Genomic DNA, 17,349 nt, shown 5'->3' with positions numbered 1-17,349 from the left:
CTTGAATTTGTTGAACTGAGTAAACCTGCACTTCTCAATGAGGGGAAAAAAAGCTTTATTTGAAAGTACAAAAACAGACACAGCAGACCTATTTATAAGAATAATTTACCATACTTTAAATCAGAGCAGAAACAAATACAGATTTTATTTGTACATGAGGGTAGTTCATTGAGAAAACATGTAAATAAATGCATGTAAAATAAAAATAATTTAGGTGTTTTTTTTTTTTATAAAATTACACAATTCAATGAAATAAATATAAAATATATATGAGCAGAGTAATGACAAGTTGTGAAGGGTACGTAATCGGTTTATGCTGCCTTATTACTGTCCTCGTTTACAGTCACTATTTATTAACAGTCACTAATTAAGCCTCAACATGTAACCACAAGACTAGAACAAGGAAATCAATTTAAGTACAAACATAGAAACTTAATAACATAACATAATGTATTTCACCCACAACCATAGCATCCACACACATGCTTAGTTCCTTATATTATGGAACTTCTTCTGAATTTATAGTCCAAACCTCTTCAATCTACAATAATAAAACTGACTTTCTACATGGCTAGAATTAAATACTGTAGCTTGTAGAACTGGCAAAGCTGTGTGCGAAAGCTTATTTAATCAATGACATGTTTTCAGGATGAAATTTTAAATTTACAACCTTGAATACCTAGTCAGTACATATGAGCAAACTAATACATTTGCATTGTTATGGTTCATATAAAAATGTAAAATAACCGCTGATATCTGAAACAGTTTCTTTACAGCTCCCTAGTATAACAAGATTCAGTCACTTCAACTGTGGGTAAGAAGTAAGAAGGCTGCTGAGACCCAGTTTAGTAAACATCCCTGGAAAGAAATGGTTATGCCTCTTTTCACCCATAACCATAACTACATTTTTGTATAATGCTCCCTAAAATGATCGACTGAATAACTTTTTGAAGGTCTGCTTTTATTGTAGAAACACAATGCAAATATTTGCTTGTGGTACGCTAGCCGAAGAGCAACGTGTTTGAGAGCATGAATGGACCTCTGCTTGGTCACACTGGATGTAGGATTTACAACAAAGTACTTGTTTCACCTGGATAGAGGTTTGTCTTTTAGAAGATATGGAAATATAAACGTTAACATTTTTTATATTATAAATCAATATTATTTTAAGGCATGCTCTCAAAAAGCAACCAACTCGTATCCAAATTTATTAAGTGCTAAAAAAAAATTTTAATGCTTAATTTTTACAGCATTTTGTTTTAAAAGTCTATCATAAGAGGTCACTGTAATGGTTTTGTAAGTTAATGTGATGAAAAATGACTTTTGTAAACATGTTGTATGTATCTATATACTCTTCTGACTCAATCTGAACTCAGGCTTATAACAGACCTTAAACTTAAAAGGGCCTTAGTGGACAGTCTTTAGCAGCTTTAGAATTATTTTCCGGTAAGGTTTTCTAGCGGTTATAAAAGCATTACCATCATCAGAACTGACTAGGTTCATGTGTAGGGTAATACTCCAAAATAAGAGCAAATGTTCTCTTTTTCTAAAGGAAATATTCCTTATTTATTATTTCTAAAGCTAATGAACCCCTGAAGGTCCAACTGAGAATTGAACATGTAGTTACACAATTTAAAATCTGATCGCATATGAGCAATGTGCTCTTGTGCTGAATTATGTACAATTCTTTTCAATATTTGAGATCACTGAGTCCATGCTAAAGTAAAGTAAATGTTTGGCATACATTTCCATCCAAATGATACAGAAATAATTTTGAATGTGTTACCTTTAAATTCCTTTGACATATATATTTTGACTACCAGCCTCTCAATGAATTACATTTTAATTTCTATTGTTTGTTGCGACACTCAGACATTATAACAGATTTACAAGTTATGAAGTAAAATATGACGGATGCCCATCCGGTCTTTACTAACAATGTGAATCTGCAGTCAGAATGTAATTTTACCAGTTTATAAGCAATTAATTCTTGACTGTTGATAATTAGCTACAGCCTGTATGTAACCCTATACATACCCTGTCCAATTTGTGAATTAGACAAATAGTAAATGTGCTGAGAAGAACTATTCATGGGGTATAAATACTCACAAAGAAGACTTAAGTTATGAGAATAGTTTTCTCATTGTAAATGTGAATACAACTTTTTCAGATAAAGGTCAGCATCGACATAATTAGACTTCAAAGAATGATTACATAATCACACCACTCCCAGGATAGTAAAAGACATAAATATAGAAAAATATGCAATATATATATATTTATATATATTTATATACTGTATATGCATACAAAACTAAGTATCAGAAAGAGGACATGGGATGTATCAACATAGAAACCAAGTGAAAATACAAAATGAGAGTAAGAACACAGCAATGCCCCTGCTTAAAAAATCACAGCAGGTTGTACAGCAGCAAAGTTCCCCATACTGTTCTTTGCAGCTATGGAACAGGGGAAGAACAGTCATGTCCTCTTAGCCAAGAGAAAATCCTGACATGAACAATCTCTATTGACTTCACTCCAAATTAGGAATGGATCCTCGGTAAGAACGGCTTGATTTCAAGTTAATTTCATATTTAAATATCTCAAAACGTACAACAGGAGGAAGGTGTTTACTGCATTTAGTTGTCGTGACACCACTGTTTCTAGAGATGGGCGTCAGGAGTTCTCTTGCAGAAGAGTGTGTCAAAAGCAAGGTAAATAGCTACTGTATCAGAGTTACCAACACCAGCAGCAGCACTTCTCGTGACCCAGCAGTAGGAATGATTTCTATTTGGACGGAGTTCTCAATGTAAAGTGACAACGGAGGCAGTGAGAGCTTTGTCATTTCGGTAGTCTGTAATATACAGGAAGTAAGTTGAATTGCATTTCACTTGTAAGGACCTCTCTCGTTATCGCTATATCCAATATGGATTACCTACCAAAGAGTGGCATATATAAGAAAAGAGGCAAAACATCACCCGATCAGTGCTGCAGCATACATATCAGACAGTATACCATCCTTAGTTACATTAGGCTTGACCTTGCAGTAAGTGGTCACACCACATTGAATCATCATGCAATTAAGCCCCAGTAACTTAAACAATGCAAGAACAGTTTTTCTCAGTCATCTTCTGCAATTCTAGGGATGAGTTGCCCTGTTAATAATTTTCTCTTATACTGTATCTTAACAGTTTCCTTTTAAGTGCTATGTAATGATAGGCACTGGGCAATGTCAAATCTTATGAATCCAAACAAATATGGCCCAAAATGCTCCTTAATAATTTTCTAATTTAACATTCCCACAGCTCTTTCAAAATATTAGAAGCATAAATTTAGAAAAATATCTTATATTCAAATACTGAAAAGGGCCACAAAGATGCAAACAGGATCACTTGCAGCGCCTAACCAACACCCTTAGTCTTCAAAAACATGGCTAACTGTAACTGTACACTGTATCACTTTTCAGTCCCACTGACAAATAATTTCTCAACCAAAATACTAGCATGTATCAAGAATTTCTTGGATTAGTTGCCAATAGGAGAGAAAAGGACATACATTGCTATCTATAGTAATATTTTACAAGGGGAGACAATATAGCCCGCCAAGGGCTTGCATACAATTTCTGGCCTAATGGTTGAGTTTTAAACTTTTCAAACACAAATGAAAAATATTACTTCAAAACTGCCAAATTAGACCACCATCAGTACATGTATGGAAGCCCTTACTGGAGTGTACTGACTGCTGTTCTCTAGTATTACTTCCTAAATATGAAATAAGCTATTTGGCTATATGACTGACCACCAAGTAAAACTTTGCATAACTAAAACAGAAATATATTAACAACTGTGCATCACAAGTGGAGACCTTTAGCTAAACATTGGTCAGTTATCAAACTGGATAATGCAGTACTCTCCGAACAGGCCACAGACAGCCATGTGTTGGCAGATTTTCACTCCAACCAAATTCTACAACAGGTGTTTTTTGCTTAGCAAAAAGACATGAGATACTAATCAGTGAAAACATCTGTTGTTGTGTTTGGCTGGCACTTAAAGGCAACTGGTTTGAGACCACTGGTTACCTCAAAGCTGGAACAATAAATCCTCTTGTGTTAAACTACATGCAAGTATTAGATAATAATTTATATAGATCACTCACTGATCCTTTTAAGGCAAGAGCTTCAAAGGCTCAATTTATATTGAGACACTTCTACATAAAGAAAATGTGATTTGGCATAGGCTTCACAGATAGCTTTACTGTCAAATATGTACTACTTAAATCTCTTGTTTTATACTTAATAGCATTAAGTATAAGTGCTGTCCTAGGCCAGTGCGGCCACAGTAAGGCATGTCAAATACTTTTTCACACTGGAGTAAAAGCAAATCTCTGCTATCAGTCATTTTGGAAGGGTCACAGAGGTCCAATACCCTGCCGGTGCTGGGGGTCGGTGTGTGTGTGTGTGTGTGTGTGTGTGGGGGGGGGGTTGCACAGTGCACAGACAACGTATATTGTGTAAGAGAGACAGAAGGAGGGAGATAGAGTTGTGAATGCAGCATAACATCACATAGAGCTTTTGCCACCCCATTCCATCCCTCAGTCTAACTACTGAGCGTCCTCTCAGTACAGGATGAGTGGGTTCAGGCTGGGTCAGAACCGGGAAGGACCAGGCAGGAGAAGGAGAGCCCAGTCCTGTCAACACTAGGAGGGAGCTGAGAACGGGGTTGGGCTGGAGTTGTTGTGGTTGGTGGACTTGACGATGGTGATAACGCTGGTGGTGGCCACCTTTCCCGGCGAGAGGGGCCCGCGGGTCACAGTCCGGGCAAAACATTGCAGGGCCTCATACTTGGCTCGCAGGGCATCCAGCTCCAACCTCATGCTGGCATTCTCACGTGCCAGCTTGTCCACCTCTTGCTGCAGCTCTATCTTTTGTCTCTCCAGCTCCTCCTTCTGGGTGACACGTTTGATACGGCAGCTGGCGGCGTAGCCCCGGTTTTTCAGGGTCCGTCGCCGCTGCTTCAACCGCACAACATCCTCTTTGGTCAACCCACGCAGGTGCTGGTTAAGCTCCCGCACGGTCATGGCCACCAGCTCATCATCACTGAGCGCCGGGGCATTCTCGCCAGTCTCCCTCTTGACCTGCATGACATGAGCAGTGAATGAAGACCAGCACTATGTCTGGATGAACTGTAAGTCCAATGAAACACTTCTCAAACTTGTCACTTACCTTTAAAGCTTTGCTCGTCTTAAAATGAGTCGTCATTCCCTGCATGCAGACAACTGTCCAGAATCTCACAGAAGACACACTGAGAAGTGGAAAAAAAAAAACAGTGTAAATAGCTTGAAATGAAATAAAACAACATTAACAGTGGTGGAAAGTAACAAAGTACATTTATTCAAGTACTTTACTTAAATAAGTGCAAGTATAAATTGTACTTGTGTATTTTTATTTTATACTACTTTATGCTTCTACTCCACTAATTCAAGAAGGAAATATGTGCTTTTCAATCCACCACATTCATTTGACAGCTTTAGCTACAAGTTACTTTATAGATTAAGATTTTATGTACAAAACATATGATCAGTTTTTAGAATATGATGCATTACAGAAGACCCTACCAAAAGCTTATACTGTAGTTTAAATTGGCTCCCTGGCCACCCTAACCCTAACCCTAACATTAAAATGCTGCTTGCATCTTTATGCATCACTAATGATAATGCAATATGATATATAATAAAATATCACTTTGGCTGCACAGTTAGTATTTTTACTTTTTATATTTTATTTGATTTTTTTCTGAAAATACTATTTATTGTATGTATGTTCAATTTTAATACAGCAGTGAGCATTGAAATATTATTTTAAATTGTGGTATTTAATACTTTTACTTGAGTAACTACCAGCATATATTTTGTATGTTGCAGATACTGAGTATGACATAATATTGGCACTCCTCCCAGTAAATCCACTTTAAAGACATCACAGCAACATTCCGGTGTTGCATCAGTGTATCAGTATTTGTGTTTGCGTCATATTACCACACATACCAGCAGAGGGCAGCATGACACCATGAAACACCAGAAATGGAGCGCGCCTATATTTACTTGTTGGAGAAGGAGGGCCTTGACAATGTAGTTCACTAGACCAAGCAAGATGAGAAACAGGCAACCACTCTTCCTCTTCTCTCTTCATAGAACTTTGCGTTTAAGCTTTCTGCTCTCAGCTCTCTTTTGAGAAAAGCCTCTCTGTACTCATTACATGCTTTCCAGACTGCTGCCATAGTCAAAGAAAGCGAGAGTGCTGAGCTGTGATCCTGTGAGAGGCACACACCCCCCAAGGCTCCATTTCAGGACCTGCAGACCAGCCTGACTACGAGTGCACTGTTCCATGCTCGACTGCTACCATGGAAACGCCCTGCAAATGGGCGTGGGAGTGTGAGTCACATGGTCACCAAAAGGGTAAACAAGTCTCATTCATAACCGCAACACAGCCTATACATAGTACAAATCAGAAGCAACTTGTGCTGATAACTTAAAGGGATCCTGTGTCGAAAATTTCTCAATTTGTCGATGAGATTTCTCTTTATCTTGTTAACTTCCCTTAAATCCAATCTTGTGTAGATTGTTTATTCCCCTAATCTGATGTCTCTGGGTCTACAGGGACACAATCAGTCCACTTTGCCTCCCTGTCAGACATTAAAACAGACCATCACATCAGCATAACATTTACAGTTATGCTGAACTTTACACGGCAGTTAGATACGCATGTGGAAAATTCCTGGAGATAGAGTGTCACAGAGAAATAGTTTCCTTTATAGTCACTGATGTATTTTAGCTGTGAGACAATGTAGTCCATCGATTTAGCGCTGTGTCTCGCTGGTTAGATCCTCTTACACTGGGCTTTCCTGAGCTGCTCTATGCCCTTATTTAACTCTGGCGGATATATTTAGCTCACAGTGCTGACACAAATTTCTGCCAACTAAACAATTTAAGTGAGTGCGCGATAAGTGATACCTCAGTAAGAGGGCAAATATTCTCTGCAGTCCTGTCAGCTGTAGCTTCCATGGAAGAAAATAATCTGGGTGTGGCTGCTCTTTTTGGGATGTTTAGCACATTTTCACATGCTATGGATATATTGCTAATTCTCTTTGCAACTGTTGATTTACGGTTGCTGATTGCAAAAACAAATTTGCGCAGTCGACTTAAAAAACTTGTTGTTGTTACTCTGTCTTTAATACGACCTGAACATTAGTCACTGCTCTTATTATAGCTTTTGTGTTTTTGTTGCAAGCAGATGAACCTCAAAGAATCCTGACTTGGAAAATAAACAGATGAGAAATATATGTACCAACCAAACAGCCAAACCCGGAGCCACATAAACTCCTGTTTAGAGATTTAGAGAACAGCTGCTGCTCTCTCTGAGGTCCTTCATTCATTTTGCAAAACAAGCAGCAAAGAATTGCGTAATTGAGATTTCAGAAGCATCAAATAAAGATGAAGAACTAAAATACAACATTCCTCGACATCAACTTGGCCTAAACAGCCTAATTTTAAGGGGTATTGCGTCAGAGGGGGTCCCTGGGTATATTCCTTTCAAAGATTGTGGAAAAGTGGTGTGGGGCCTCTCTTTCTTCATACAAGAGGCCTCCAGCTTGAACCAAGAGGCCAGGTTGTTTCCCTGAAATTCTTTAGGCATGTGCTTATGTTTTTGCAACTCGCAGAGGGACATGGTTTTCCTGATCAAGATGCCAAAATTTCCTCAGAGGAAAAACAGCCATTATATCACACAGCCAAATCCACTCTTTAGAGACGAGACAGGCATATTGCAAAACAAATCATGGCTTCTTGCCATAGTCAAGAAAACAACTCACATTAGGTTTTTCATAACAGTAAGAAAAGGACTCTGGGAAAATACCTCAAAGAAAAGCCACAGATGGCGGGTAAAGAACAAAAACCACATTCCTGAGTGAACACACATGTGCAAACCTTCACATGCGCAAATCTTTTCTGGAGAGGGAGCATTCAGTTTGAATATGTCCTGCGATGCACTCAGCTATGGGGGTGGAGTTCAGACAATCCCACTTGTAAAGCAACGGCTGCAAAATTCACAAAATGTCTGGAATTCAAAAGCGTCTCACATCTTTCACTTGCCCAAACAAATCAAAGGCAGCCTGTGTGCACATGTGTGGAAGTCAGGAGTCCACTATCTTCCTTTGTGCCAGTAAACAAAAAGGTCTATTTTCTTTTATTTTCCTAACTTTCTCATACAACAGATAACGTGTAATTCCTCAAGATAATCCACTGATTACTAATAACTACAACTGCACTCATTCATGACTATATGTCACAAAAATGCAGATTAGAGCCAATGGATGACAAGAGAATAACTCTGTCCATTACAAATGCTATTCACACATTTGTTTTTCAGCGTCTTATTTGATGTGGAAAGCAGAATGTTCTCTGGTAAACCTGCTACTTTGTTCTTTGCATGTACACAGCTTTGAAGATGAGCTGAGCCTTTCAAGACTATTTTTAAGAATGCCTAAAAAACAAAAAAAAACAAGAAGATTCATTTTCACACGGGCACATAATCAGCCTTTCAACAGTCCTAATACTTTAGCTCTTTATGAAGTCTATGTTTGAGACAAAGTCAGTTAAATAAACCTGTGTGTCATTTGCTCACTGATGCTAAATGTTTATGTTTTTAAAGTCAGGCATCTGGTCAAGTTCAAGGCTGCACTTCGGTTACAGCAGGTAACTGTGGGGTCCAGCCTTCTCCTAAAATAAACAGCATTTCAAAGACTTCATCCTCATGCTCCAGTGATAAATGCAGAGTTGGCTTGTCTGGACTCTCTCTTTTTCTTGTCTTTTTGCTTCAATTTGGGAGTAGGTAAAGCAGAAAGCGGACTTGTTGCTGCCCTTGACAGCCTGAAAAGCCGCTATGAGAAAGGTCTTGCTTTTCTTGCATTTTTCTCAGGGAGGTGGAGAGATTTCTTCACAGACTGGTGCACGCGGCACTCTGCTCTTTCTCCAGCGCAGCACATTTGGTGGGATATTATGTGAAGGAAATGGAGAGCATAGCTGAGCGGTGAGTCATGCTGTTTACTGGTAAAAGCGACGACCAGCGGCAGGGAATCACACCCTCCCGATCTGACGTTTCCTGGAAAATCCCGTTGTTTCACGGGGAGGAAGGAAAAGTACAGAGAACCTTGGAAATGGTTGGCATGACCACCGAAACCTTTGTACGGAAAAGGAGGAGAACTCGCAGAATATCTGAGCAACGATATTCTCCCAAACGTGGACACTGGGATTCTAAGAAATGTGAAGAATGCAAAAAAGACAAGGACATACCTGTCCCAATTTCTATAGCTGGGAGTCAATAATGTGTGAATTACAAGATAAATATTAATATTCTGTTTCCCACAAAAGCATACATTACATCCCATCTCCCATTTGCCAACAAGATATATGAAAACAAGACAAGACTCTCTAGTTGAAAGTACTGTTCATAATAATAACAGTTAATAATACAGTGCTTTCCATATTTCAGTGCTTCTTCAAAACAGCTAGCTGAGGCCCAAGGCTGGACAAGATTTGACAGCAAAACATAAATTTTGAAGGCTGTGAAGCTTCAAAGTGTTTGTTTGAGTTGGTGCGAACATGCAATTTAAGTCACGTGGAATCAGGAAGTTGCCAAGGAAAAACATCAGCACTTGAATAAGCAAGTCAGCCCCACTGAAAAAGCAATAAGGAATTCCCAATAACACAATCCCACAAAATAAATAAATGAGTAAACTTGCCACACCTCTGACCATAATGAGGTGAACGCAGCTGGTTGAGACTGACAAATAAGCAGCAAAAGGCAGGATGCAAATCACTGTGGGTGGCCTCAGACACTATGTAACTGTCAGGGAGTCACTTTGGACGGAGGCACCACAGGCCTGTTCACACATTCATCTGTTATTGCCTGTATGCCCTCTGCCTGGCATGTTCAGCTGTGGATAAAATCACATGCTTCCAGAGTCAATAATCAAAACTTGAGCAAAACATATCATAGTGAAAGTGAGTCATCACTTCACCGACCACAGCTATTTTACTTTCGCAATACTTCACCACAAAAACATTTTGCATTCTGTGTCGCTTTCATCCATCAGCACTGACCACCGAAATGAGAAATCGTTCATGTCTGGTGATAATTAAACTCTGTCCTGTGTTTTTTCTGGGGAATTTCTCCCAATGTGCCTTGTCACTGTCACAGGCTGTTGCGGTGGTGAGATGAGTCAGCCGCTGATACTTCTCTATCCGGGGAAGACATCATCACTTTGGTGATTGAACCACATGTTAACCTCATGACAGAAGAGTGCACCCGCTCCCACTGCCTCTCTGAAAGCAGCAGACACTGCACCCACCAGAAACAACAGTGAATCAGAAAAGCCTCTTGGCACAAATCGGTGACCATCAAAGTGGAACAAGACAAATATTTTCCATATATTAATCACAATGGCCTCAAAAGGTCACAAGTCCAAGTTACTCAATAACAGACAAAGGACAAACTAAAATGTGGACACAGGAGACAGTCAAGCGGTATTATTTCTCAGGTAAATTGTGTTATTATTCTAATTATAAAAACTAATCTAACTGTACTTTCAGGACACCGTTTCCTTATCTTTGCCCAGGTCCTAAAGATTTATGTGGCCCAGAAATGAAAGCTAATCAGAAAGATAAGATAAAAGGCCTTTCTTCTTCCAGAGTGATTTATGGGTTGTGGAAATATGCTCTCCTCCTGCTGTTTAGTGACTGTTTGTTTCTCCTGTGTAGGCCAGTCAGCCCCGGTGGTCCAACTTCTCATCGTGCCCTTTGTCCCACATGTCTAAAATGCAGACCACGTGTTGTTTCCAATGTCAAAAGCAGGGCTGGTATTTTGCATTATAGCAGCCTTTATTAAATCCCGCGTTGAAATGCAAAAGCAGGCCAGAGTTAAAGGGGATGTGAAAATATCTTGTAGGAATTTGTTTAAACGGGACAATCACTGAGTTTATTTCACTTCCATCTTCCCCAAAAAGCTCATTCGAGTGACAGAAAATAGGCTATAAATAAACAAACTCCGACAGACAGAAATCACCATTTGTATCTCATGATAATTGATAATAATAGTTGTGTAGCGCTCAGTAATAAACATATAAGGACGTCTTGTACTGTAACATTATTTTTAACAACATTCAGTGGCATTATAACCGGAAAATTAACTTTACTCAGGCAAAATTTGATTTCTACAGCCTACATACTATGTGTTATCTGTTCTCCTTATCGACTTTGTAAGTTTTATTAACATTTTTTAAAGTGATAGCCTACAATATTTCACTCACTGTTTTTATTAGGCTACTTACACTTAAATTCATTTTTAAAACTACCAAGCAGAAAAAATATAAAAATAGAAAACAAAAATAGTTCGAGGTTATTATACTACTAGTTTTGCCTATTTCCCTCCACTTCCTATCCTACCTTACCGAGCTCTGAGACACTTTTGGGGCGCATTGTGTTATGTTACTCCAACACAACACGTGTCCACTCCACTGAAACAATACACAAAAAGTCAACACCAACTTTCAGAACCGGGACCCAAAAAATCTCATCCTACATGACGGACGCATACGTGGCCAACATATATGCCATCTCTGCGCTAATAATATGTCACCGGGACAAGTTGAGCAAATTTACAAAAAAAAAAGCAATGTCAAAACATCCCCCCCCCAAAAAAAAAAAATATATATATATATAAATATATATATACAAAAACAACCTCACCTCTGTGGACGCGAATATCTGTGGACCGGAATGCGTAAAATCCGTCGGAGTAGGTTTCCGATACAGGCGACGAAGTAACCTGACACAGTCGGTGTAAAGCGTCCAGCGGACGGGCAGCGGTGTATCCTCCGTACCAAATTAACTACAAAACAACAACAATGTACCAACATTCCACGCTCTGCTTCCGCAAGCACTCACGTCACCATTCCTCGTGACCGCCCCCTCCATTCATGAAAATAACTTTCTGCTGACGTCAGTCTGGCAAGGGGGGGCGGGGGGGCGGGGTTGGTGGTGGTGGTGGTGGAGTGGTGGTTGGGGGGGGAGTCCATAAATAGAAGATAGATACTGCTGGCGGCTGCTTTTGCTTACTTTACAAAACTAATCTGTACAAAGTCAGCTCATGTTAGTGTGAGCCAACAGTGCTCAAGGAACTCACTTAAAGTTTCAAAAGGAGGTCTAAAACTTGTTGCCCCCCCCCCACCAGTCTTCTGCCCCACCTCACCCCACCCCCTTCCTATAAGCAGACTCTTTTAGTGGTGAGCTCTACACTACAAGGTATTCAAAAATGTGCATTAACTGAGAGAAAACAGCGACCTCCTCCCTCCGTCTGACTTGGGATCAGCCAGTAGCATTCCATTCCTGAGGAAAGTATGCAGTGTAGTAGTCCAGCAGTCACAGGATTTCTCTTATTTTAACTGCGCTGCTGCCAGTAACGTCACAGGTTATTCTGGGTAATTAAGTACTGAATGTAAATATGTTAAGTCAGTAGCCTTTTAAGGGCTGCAGTCTTCTGGGTTTCCCTGTTTCATGTGTGGGATATGAGGAGACCTCGGCTCTTCACACTGTTAAAGACAGTGTGTTTACCGATAAACACTGTGGGTTGCACAGTTCAAACGAGGCTTAAAAGAGGAGGAAAATGCACTTTTTCTTCTGCTGACTGAACCAACATGGCTTGGAGCTATTTTTTAAAGACTAAAAGTTTCTTGCGGGACTTAGGCCTACTGCCTGGTTAATGTGAATCACTTTATATCAAAGCTTAGAGGAGTAGTAATATGTAGAATTTGCACTTTTGAAACATTGTTCAAGATCATAAATGTCAACTTTCTCACAACACCTATAGGAAAGGATCATAAGGAACATCTGGATCTGGAACCTGTGTGGCAGAAATGATGAAATCACACATGGAACTAATTTTACGAGGAGCCATATCCATTATTAAATTGAGTTAATATTGGCTATACACTTCATTTATTCATGTCAGCTGTTTTATGTTGAAAAGGTGCAGACAAACGCTGACAAAAATGTTAAAACAGCTTCTTTTAAAAGCTTAAATAGACAGAAAAATACCGTCATATTAGACATAAAGGTCTATTTGGCAGATATAGACAACGACTGTATGAAGTTGAAGCTTTTTTAATCGGCCATCGAGCCAAAAGTAGCTTCATTATTGAATCATTTCTGTTCTTGTGATGGTCTCTGTTTAACGGTTCTATGTTTAGCCACTGGAGACACACAAGAGGAAACAAGAGAGACACACAAATAAAAGGCACACATTGTCTTGGATGCATGATGTAATTTTGACCTTTAGATAATGTGTGACTAGTCGATAACTTGTGAATAAATGAATGAGTAAGATTTTGTTAGTGGGACTGTTTAGGCCAAATGACTTAAGAACTTTTACTGTACAGACGTCCCACTATTGTCTGTTTTTCCAAAGAGTTTATTTAAGTTTATTAAGTGGACCTGCCTTATAGGAACCACAAAGACTTGCTTCCAGCAACACTGACTAAACTCCTGAGAATTCATCTCGTTTATCGAAGCTTTGTGCCAGATAACCACACTGCCTTAGATTTGTGCTACTGTCATAGTTTACGCCTGGTGACTCAACAGATTAGGCTCTTCCTCCGAATCGCACCTGGAATCAATTGCTTACTAGAAGTGGTGGGCTCGATTCTTTCTCTCTCTTCTTCAGCACTGGAGCATGTTTTTCGAATAAAAAAGCAAATAAACTTCATCGGATGAGAAAGCAGGGTTGTGTCACCGTTGTGCTGACCACAAGAAACACAGTTTCCTTTCTGAAGCCTTCCAGTAATGAATTAAACGTAAGCATCGTTTAGAGAACCAGTTCTCGTCGGCTTCTGCAAGTAAAATGAAACTGCTTTGTCAGGAAGGGATTGGATGGGATGGGTCGGATTTCATGGTGGAATGTAGTGTGGTAATGCTGCTTTATACTCATTTATACATTTTAGAGGCAATTATTGTATTTTACTCCACACTAATTGATTCAATAGCTTTAGTTACTCATTACTTTGTAGATTCAGGTGGTTAATATGTTAATACATTCTGATATATTGTTATGGATTAAGCTACCCAGGAGTTACAATTAGCTCCTTACACATTAATGCATCACTAATTATAATCCAGTAATATGTATTTTTCTAATTCTTTAAATATATTTTGAAAATACGTATGAACTTAATGAACTTTGATTTCAGGAAGATTTGAAATGCAGGTCTTTGTAACAGAGTGCCTCTACAATGTAGTATTACTACTTTTACTTAAATATCCGAATACTTCTTCCAACACTGAATAAATTAGAGATTAGATGATATAGAATTAGACGAGATTACATTAATTTAGAACAGATTTGGGATGAGATTGGTTGAAATAATCTTAGATTAGAGGTGAGATTAAATGAAAAGAGACGAGTTAGATTAGAACAGATGTGAGAATACATATTACATTTAATTTGAGATGAGATGAGATTATATGAGATTACATTACATTATGGATTTGATGAGAATAATGAGATTGTAACAGTAATTAGATGTGATCAGATAGAGTTAGAGAGGAATGTTGGAACAGAGTGAATTCATTTAAAACAGATTTGAGATGCGGTTGGTTTACATCATTTTAGATTAGAGATGAGATGAGATTAAATTAAATGAGATGAGACTTGGTTACATTATTATATGGTATACATGAGATGAGTTAAGATTACCCTAGAACAGAATTGAATTCTATAGAGTGAGATGTGATGAAAACTGGATTATATGAAATTACAAATGGGATGAGATGGAGTTAAAGTTGAGTACTCTAGTACTTGAGATGAGTTTATTTGAGATGAGTTTAGATAAAACGGGAACAAATTAGTTTAGACATGAATAAAAATAAATGGGATGACATTACAAAATGAGTTTAGATTACATTTAATTAGAGATTACTTTAAATGAGATGGGATGAGAGTAGATTGGATTACATTACATTACATTAGAGCTCAAATTGGATTAGATTACATTAGAAAACACAGAATAGAAACAAGAGGTACTGGTAAACTGTCTATATGTTGTTTGTTTCCTGCAGAATCTGCCAGCAGTCGACAAAGACAAAGAAGAATTGGTGAGACAAAGTCTCTGCAGGACCACCGCTGATGGTCTAGATCAATCAGACATCCAGCTGCTCAGTCAGTGCCATACCACCCAATTACTGTCCATCTGGTAACAGTGTCCAGAGATGACCTGAAGTACACCCAGTGTGTCTGACAAAACAAAAACAGCAGACCATGTGCGGCAGGTTTTTGGTTAGATCAACGGGCTGTGGGGTCTCGGTTCTTACAGGCAGTTTTGGATTACAGGAAGTAACACAGAGTCACTTATCTTGCTTCTCTCTGACTCAGACTGTTGAACTCAGAAATCTGATCTGGCACAAAGAGGCCTCGTGTGGTAAGGGATCATTTTTTTCTTCCAAATGCTCCAAATTATTAGTGAGTAAAAAGCTGATATTCACCATGCAGAATTTAATATATAATATACTATATAGCACTACCAATGAGCCAAGTAAATCAAACTGGATAAAACATTCAATTATTAATCACATTTTCTCCCTCCGAGTGTTCAGGGATATCTAACTGAGAATGCCTGACACATTAGACAGCCGCCTCTGGCTCAGGTTGGGCCGTGCGTAACTTATGAAGAAAAAGGATTGTTTTTGCAGATTTGTAGACTTCCCTTATGACACAAGATTTAATTTGGAACATTGACTGGACATTCCACTGACTTCACCAAAATGTGTTTCATATGAAAACACTTTACGTAACCAGCTGGCAGATTCAGGGCTGCATGGAAACGAACATGCTGAAGTTACAGTAGTAGTGGTGGCAGCAGCTGGAGCAGGCCGCGGTGGTCTGTTTACAGCCTTAACAGTCGCCAGAGTTGTGTAAGATTCTCCTACAGCTTCACCATATTGAAAACTATATGATTACCAAAATAAAGCTGGGGATTTTGAGAGCAGCCTATAGTCATAGTAGCTGAGAGTTACCTCTTCTACTGGATAGTTCTGTCAGTGCTTAGCAGGGTTTGAGGAATGAACAAATCACTGCCGCCGACCATGGGCGGGACTAAATATGGACATTATTAAGGGTGGTAAAGCTTTGATGCTCCAACTTTGTTTTCCTTGAGGCGTGGACATTTGTATAGACAGAAAACAGTCATCGGGATGAAATATTACATATTGTAATTTCTCAGAAAACCTGGCATCTATAGTGCTCCAATGTGTGACTCACTGTCGTGACCTTTCTTGATGACTTAAGACTGAAAAATGTGTGTCTTCCTCCCTTTGGGTTTTGATCTGATGGTGTATTCTGTGGCTGCTGAGTCATTGAATGGCATTTTAATATTTTGTATCACCTGTATTGAAATGTGGAGAGTTACAATAAAGTTGCTCTTTGTCTTGGTGCCGCTCCTTTTCACGTGTGTGGCGATAAACTTATCACAAAATGCTGTTATTTTATCAATGTGGATGATTCTGTTTGGATTGGTTTTCATTAATGTTTATGCATTTATTCACAAATGTAAAGTTCAGGCTCACCCAGTGATTTGAATAAATGGTACAATTTTAATGCAGCAGTGCCACCTTGTACTAATGTTGTGGTATTCAAAGGAAGCGGCCAAATGTGAAGTTGTCAACTTTGCTTTTCTAGGCAAGAAAGTGAATCTAGTGTAAAAAAAAAAGTAAATATAAAAAATGAGATATCTTTGTCTTTTGTTTATTTTCTACTTTTATTTTTATCCAGCAGGAAATCAGCTTATGATTCATCCATGAGTCTAATTATATATGTAGATGAGCTTTGCCATAAACAACACATCTGAGGTTTTTCATAAATAATGAGTCATCTTTTTCTTAAAGTGATTATCAGAATATTTAATGAGCCTATCCCTTATTTCAACATAAAGGTCCAAAGACAGAATTGTATTTAAAGGTAACTTGCAATTTTCTTGCAGTGGGACTTTGTCCAAAACGTAATTGTAAAAATAGATCATTTGTGCATTATGAGATGGCAAAATATCTGATGACACTGACCCGACTGAACCACAACAAAATAATTGTGCTTCAAGTGATTAATTGAATTAAATGCAAGACCTAATGAAAGAACTGTTGTCATCCATCGTTTATTTTTCAGTGAAAGGTCGTATTCTATGAAGTAATTATTTGTTAATTACATATTAATACGTTCAATATGTAATTATTTGTTAATTATATATTAATACGTTT

The 17,349-nt window shown here is 38.5% G+C and overlaps 1 protein-coding gene across 1 annotated transcript; it reads right to left on the bottom strand.

Moving 5' to 3' along the window:
* Positions 1-38: 38 nt before the first annotated feature.
* Positions 39-11,981, bottom strand: mafk (v-maf avian musculoaponeurotic fibrosarcoma oncogene homolog K). The gene is made up of 3 exons (XM_051388096.1): positions 11,800-11,981; positions 5,222-5,300; positions 39-5,133 (listed from the first exon to the last, which is right to left on the bottom strand). Exons 1-3 carry the CDS (start codon positions 11,967-11,969, stop codon positions 4,696-4,698), a joined length of 687 nt encoding a protein of 228 aa, XP_051244056.1. The 5' UTR covers positions 11,970-11,981; the 3' UTR covers positions 39-4,695.
* Positions 11,982-17,349: the final 5,368 nt, after the last annotated feature.

The sequence above is a fragment of the Dicentrarchus labrax genome, unplaced genomic scaffold (genome assembly GCF_905237075.1).
Source record: "Dicentrarchus labrax unplaced genomic scaffold, dlabrax2021, whole genome shotgun sequence".
In the NCBI taxonomy this organism is placed as follows: Eukaryota; Metazoa; Chordata; class Actinopteri; family Moronidae; genus Dicentrarchus; species Dicentrarchus labrax.
Note: the sequence above shows the minus strand (reverse complement) of the source record. Positions and strands in the feature narration are given on the sequence as shown.